Consider the following 5,792-nt stretch of genomic DNA (forward strand, 5'->3'; position numbering starts at 1 on the left):
TTTTTTTTTTTTTTTTTTTTTTTTTTTTTTTTTTTTTTTTTTTTTTTTTTTTTTTTTTTTTTTTTTTTTTTTTTTTTTTTTTTTTTTTTTTTTTTTTTTTTTTTTTTTTTTGTATGTACTGCAGTCTTGAAGGTTAGGTATGGAGCCGATGGACATAGTTGGAAAGTCTAAAGAGGACGCCTCGCTTCCTAAGGGTACTTGTAATTTCTTGCGGTGATTTTTGGTGTTTTTGTGTGAATTTTTTTGGGGTATCCCTCCCATGGTGTAGTGAATTTTATATTTTCGTTCGTGGACTAATTTGGTGTTTCTTCTTTTACTTTAAAACAATAATCTGAATTCGGGGATCCCATGCAAACCAAGTATCTAATCGTGAGTTGAGGTCAATGTCTGGAAATTTTATCCATCGCGACTTAAAACGATAAAGGGCACCTTTAGTTATCGTCTCCACTGGAGAGGATGCACCTTGATGCTTGTTTTTTTGTTTTTTGTTTTTTTTTTCTTGGTGGGAAATTGAAACTGGATAATAGGCTTGAGTTCATAGAAGGAAGCCCTTTGCTTGATTTTCATTTTGATTCTCAGTCTTTTTCTGAGTTACTAGTATGCTGTATTCCGTACCTAAATCTGGATGCCTGAGTTTCAGTTCATCAGTCCTCACTTTCCGACGATCTTCATAAGAAAGAGTAGCTTTTGAGGACTTTTTTGTTCCTCAAATGTTAGAGTTCCTTACTCCCGTCTTTCATTCATATTTTTTCTTGCATCCCACTTCTGTCTCACTAATTAACCAGTCACCGTGTTTCCAAACAACAGTTCTCTTATTTTAGATATTCTATATAAGATGGTTGGGCCTTCAAAAGAAACAGTCGGGGCTTGTCTTCTGCTTCCTTTAAGTCGGGTTTGTCTTGTAGTTCGTGTTTATCTTTCAAGCTCGACCTTCTTCTTTAGACAGAGTAGCTTTCGTGGACGTTTTGGTTTCCAAAAATTAGTGTTCCTCTTCTCCTGTGTCCTTTTTATTTCAGTTCTCCTAGCTTTCATGAATTGGTTCAAACTTTGGTATGGTGAATTTTGGTGACAACAATATGATTCCCTTGTACAAAAGAAGTAATGATGACCATTAAACTGCTTGAGCAAATTGCTGAAGTTTTTCATTAATTAGTTTATTTCTTTGAATGTGGGTAATTCACAACTTTCATGTTTGGTAGAGATTATAATGCTTTCACCAATTGAGCTATGCTCATAGCATCATGTGCTTTTATATTGTAAACCATAATTTCTGATTCCTCTGGTATTTTGTTTTGTTAAATTTTTCTTGGTCAGCGACTATGACTAAAATTATCAAAGAGATGTTGCCCCCTGATGTTCGTGTTGCAAGAGATGCCCAAGATCTTCTGATTGAGTGTTGTGTAGGTGAGAATATCTTTGCCATTTTCTTTGTGTATTTTAACATTTAATGTATTAGTACTTGGTGTTGGTTTCCTGCACCACTGTTAATAGCCGTTTGTGGCTCTATTATTTTTCGAACAATAATCACATGCAGTTGTCCTTATACACTGCCTTTTATTGTACTATTTTTTATTTAGTTTATTTTTTCTGTCCTCTTTTTTACTATTGTTCCCCCACCCTCTCCCCGGCTTTAAGCTGGTGGCAGTTTTTTATGACAGTGACCAATTATTACTTCTCACTTGAGAATTGCTCTCTCTTTGTTTTGGTGTTCTTGCAGAGTTTATAAACCTTGTGTCGTCGGAGTCCAATGAAGTTTGTAGCAAAGAAGATAAAAGAACAATTGCACCTGAGCACGTGCTCAAGGCTCTTGAGGTCAATGGACTATCCAAGTTACCTTTATATTCGTAATAATATAGACTTGCATGTGTTACGTGCTATTATTTTTTTGGAAAATGCCTGCTGAAATTGTCTTTTTTTACTATTCAGCCCCCTGAAATTCAGATTTTCCTTTCTTTAGGAGTTGATTTCCCAATTGGTTGTTACAATAATACTACCTATGCTTCTTACAGAAATCTTAAAAGAAATGAATGGTCTTCAGTGGAATATGAATTTCGATAACCTAACTATACCTTACCAAAATAATATTATCCTATCATATGCTTCTTACAGAAAGTATTAGTTTCATCCTATTACATAGAAATAGAGAAATAAATCACAATACATGTTAACAATGTCATGAGGAGTTTGATTACACATAAGAACACTATGGGTGAATTTCTTCCTTCCTTTTCTCAGCTGGAGTAGCATCTGTGGATTGTGTTAAATAACTTTTTCATTCATGTGCTTGAAGACGATGGTTTGCAGCCTTAGCTAGGTTACTTTTATTTTATGTCTGCTTTTGAACTTACACTTACGGTTATATGTACGATCAGGTGCTTGGTTTTAGTGAGTACATTGAGGAAGTTTATGCTGCATATGAACAACACAGGCTCGAAACTATGGTAATGCTTCATTATAGAAATTTTCTGCGAGGTCTAGATAATCAGTATCTATTTTAATTTGTGTTCCTTAAAGAGAATTCGTTTCCGTGATTCTCTTAACTGGGATTTATTGTCATAAAATTTAGTTGACTTAAATAAATATGAGTGTCCTAAGGCAACTTGAAGCACTAACATTTTTCTTTTCTCTCCATTGAGAAAACTCTCCAGCAAGACTCGTTGAAAGGTGGAAAGTGGAGTAATGGAGCCGAGATGACTGAAGAAGAAGCTTTGGCTGAGCAGCAAAGAATGTTTGCAGAGGCACGTGCAAGAATGAATGGCAGTAACACCGCTCCGAAGCAACTGGAGCCTGAGCAAAGTTTAGAGAGCTAATTTTAGGATCTTTATTTTCTTCCAACCTATAGGCAAGATTCCTTGACCCTTCCATTTGTGCCTCAATTATGCCTTGTGCGTATGTACAAAAAAAAACTTATTAACCTAGCACTGGGCTCTGTGAAGATGCATTGTAATATATAACCATATCCTACGGATCCATGTCTAGTTAATACAAGTAGTGACTGTGTTTAAAACTCTCTCTCTCTCTACCCAATATACTATCTCAAATGCACACATTTGTCTCCTTACAGCATCTGTGCGTTAGTATTATAACTTTCAGGAACCTGCTCTGCCTTGGCCTTTTGGATTTACTGACGAGGCATTGCTTTCTCAAACCTTCATTACTCAAATGAAACAGATGATGGGTGTCGATTGATTATTCGATCTTCATTACTCTCTGCCCAACATGTCTTATGAGTTTGCTCTGTGACCCCCCTACAAGCTTTGTGCGTCACTTTCACTGTTTATGCTTCAAGTCAACAAAATGCCCTCACAAGAAAGTAACACCGATATTGCCTCTTTCTGGATTCCCTTCTCTCTCTCTCTCTCCCTCTCTCTCTCTCTCTCATGTCTCCCCAAATCAGTTGGTGGGTCAGTCTATGTTTCTTTTGTCAGGATTCTCTTGCAGCACATCAATAAACCTTGAAACTAAGAATTCAATGATGAGAGCCCCACACAGCATAGATAAAGGGGAAGAAACCACATTCTCTTTATTATACACTCAGTCCCTCTTAGTCTATCTCCTACCAACCAACCTTCTGAAGAATCTACCTTCCTTACCCCTGGTTTCTCAGCTACAGCCAGTAATGGCTCTGGAATCCTCATCCAGAAGGCACTTCCATTGGACAAGGAAGGTTAGTAATGAAGATGAAGACGATTCCACCTTCAAATCCTCAGAATCTGCCCCAGAAGAAAAGGAGGAGGAGAACGCCAAGCCCATTTCACAGGACTCACAACATCAGCAGCAGGTTGGAGCACAATTGTCAAGGAGAAAACTGCAACAGCTTGCCGTCTCTCGGTTCCGTTCGGTTCTCACTGCCCTTGGCCGCAGCCGGAACCAGCAGCTCGGTCTTCGTTCTCGAGTGGTCGGAACACTGTTTGGTTCTCGCCGAGGGCATGTTCATTTTGCATTCCAGAGAGACCCCAATTCTCATCCCGCTTTCTTGATCGAGCTTGCTACACCAATCAGTGGTCTGGTGAAGGAAATGGCATCTGGACTGGTTCGAATTGCACTGGAATGCGATAAAGAGAAAGAGGAGAACAAGAAACCAGGAAGGAGGCTGCTTGAAGAGCCTATTTGGAGGACGTTTTGCAATGGGAAGAAATGCGGTTTTGCTTCAAGGCGAGAATGTGGACCGAAGGAGTGGAAGATCTTGAAGGCTGTGGAGCCAATTTCCATGGGTGCTGGCGTTTTACCAGTGAACGAAGGCACCGAGGGCTGTGGCAGCGGTGGCGGGGAGGGAAAAGAGGGATCAGATGGTGAAATCATGTACATGAGAGCAAAGTTTGAGAGAATTGTAGGCTCTAGGGACTCTGAAGCTTTCTACATGATGAACCCAGATAGTAATGGTGCTCCTGAGCTCAGTGTCTATTTACTAAGGGTGTAATTTGAGCAACCATGGAAGGATTGATCTGAGTTACTCCTCAAGTTCCTTCATTTCAGCAGCTGCAGCTCAGCTAAACTCCAACTCCAAGTGTTGTATTTTCTTCTTTCTGATGTACTGTTACTCTGTATTATTTCCAGTTTAGATTTTCTTTCTTTTTGTTGAGTATGAGGGGATACATTACAAGAAGATGATGGTGGGTTGGGGAGATGAAGGTGTAAATGTATAGTTTCTGTCTAATTCATGATTAATTACAATTACCTTAGAATCCTATTCATTCTTGCTGGGTAAATCTCCATTTTGATTGCTTCAAAAGGTGGGAAAAAAAAATCTCCATCCTATAGGATCAACAGAGGCTGTGTTGTCTTGTCCAATCTATGACATCATAAGATATGTAATGTTGTTTGGGCATGTGATGTGATGATATACTTAAATTATTAGTGGGCTTCACATTCAATTATGATTGTTTCTATGTTCATGTTTTAAAGATTGCTTCTTCAACTTTCAAATTTTTTTTACTTTACCCATTTACCATCATCTTACGTTTGACATGTTTTTGAACTTACAGACTAAAGTTATACTGTAAGAGAGAAAAAGCCAGGAAGATCCTTGCTGTTTCATACAAAAGGTAACAAAACTCTATCAGAGTCTTCTTCTTTTTGGGAAAAAAGAAACTCCCATCTGCATATTTTAATAAGTTTCAAAGCAGATACTGTTGTTTTAGACAGCAAAATGGCCAAAAAAGGAAAAAAGAAATCCAACTTAATTATCTCTAAAAATAAGAAAGAATCCTAACTCAGGTTAGAGTAGACCAGTTTTTTTAAAGCCCATAGACATAAGATTCTCAACAAGAAAGGAGCGAAGCTACTCGACCGATAAGGAGAGGAGGGAAGCAGCTTTACCAGGTTCGATAAGGGAGAGGAAAATCGCTTTTAATGGCTGAAAATGGCGGTGTTTTAGCCAAATTTGGATCATCTTCTTTGTTAATAGCTATAATCATCATATGATTATGAGTATCTATTCTCTCTCATTCTCTACCTAGAAAGAAGCTAATGATCAGAGTTCTATGTATTTTACCTTAACTTTTTTTTTTCCCTACTTCGAACAGTATTCTTTCTTTTCTCTGTGCAGGACTACTCATCATCTTAGCATCACCAACTTTATATTGTTTGGTCTTAAAGTGAAGAGGATTCAATCATTACCTGGGCTCATAGTTGTCTCTAAAATGATCCCAAGAGAATTTTTTGCAAGAGCCAAATCATGGAAGTCATAAAAGAAATATTTATATATCAAAGAAAGATAAAAAAAAAAAAAAAAAAAAAAAAAAAAAAAAAAAAAAAAAAAAAAAAAAAAAAAAAAAAAAAAAAAAAAAAAA

The 5,792-nt window shown here is 37.3% G+C and overlaps 2 protein-coding genes across 3 annotated transcripts in view; both read left to right on the top strand.

Annotated features, from left to right (window-relative positions):
• LOC111495169 (protein Dr1 homolog) overlaps positions 1 to 3,008 on the top strand; it is a 3,512-nt gene extending 504 nt beyond the window's left edge. Inside the window, exons 2-6 of one of the 2 annotated variants that reach the window (XM_023145081.1) lie at positions 125 to 194; positions 1,315 to 1,404; positions 1,718 to 1,812; positions 2,373 to 2,441; positions 2,637 to 3,008. In XM_023145081.1, coding sequence (XP_023000849.1) covers positions 140 to 194; positions 1,315 to 1,404; positions 1,718 to 1,812; positions 2,373 to 2,441; positions 2,637 to 2,810 — 483 coding nt within the window. In that variant the 5' untranslated portion in view covers positions 125 to 139 and the 3' untranslated portion in view covers positions 2,811 to 3,008. The remainder of the gene's footprint in view (positions 1 to 124; positions 195 to 1,314; positions 1,405 to 1,717; positions 1,813 to 2,372; positions 2,442 to 2,636) is intronic. The other variant, XM_023145088.1, reaches the window with a different exon arrangement.
• Positions 3,009 to 3,097: 89 nt separating this feature from the next.
• On the top strand, positions 3,098 to 4,694 carry LOC111495163. The gene has a single exon (XM_023145068.1). The coding sequence runs from the start codon at positions 3,227 to 3,229 to the stop codon at positions 4,418 to 4,420; it is 1,194 nt and encodes a 397-aa protein (XP_023000836.1). The 5' UTR covers positions 3,098 to 3,226; the 3' UTR covers positions 4,421 to 4,694.
• The last annotated feature ends 1,098 nt before the right edge of the window (positions 4,695 to 5,792 follow it).

This window comes from Cucurbita maxima, unplaced genomic scaffold, assembly GCF_002738345.1.
Source record: "Cucurbita maxima cultivar Rimu unplaced genomic scaffold, Cmax_1.0 Cma_Scf00002, whole genome shotgun sequence".
Classification (NCBI taxonomy): Eukaryota; Viridiplantae; Streptophyta; class Magnoliopsida; order Cucurbitales; family Cucurbitaceae; genus Cucurbita; species Cucurbita maxima.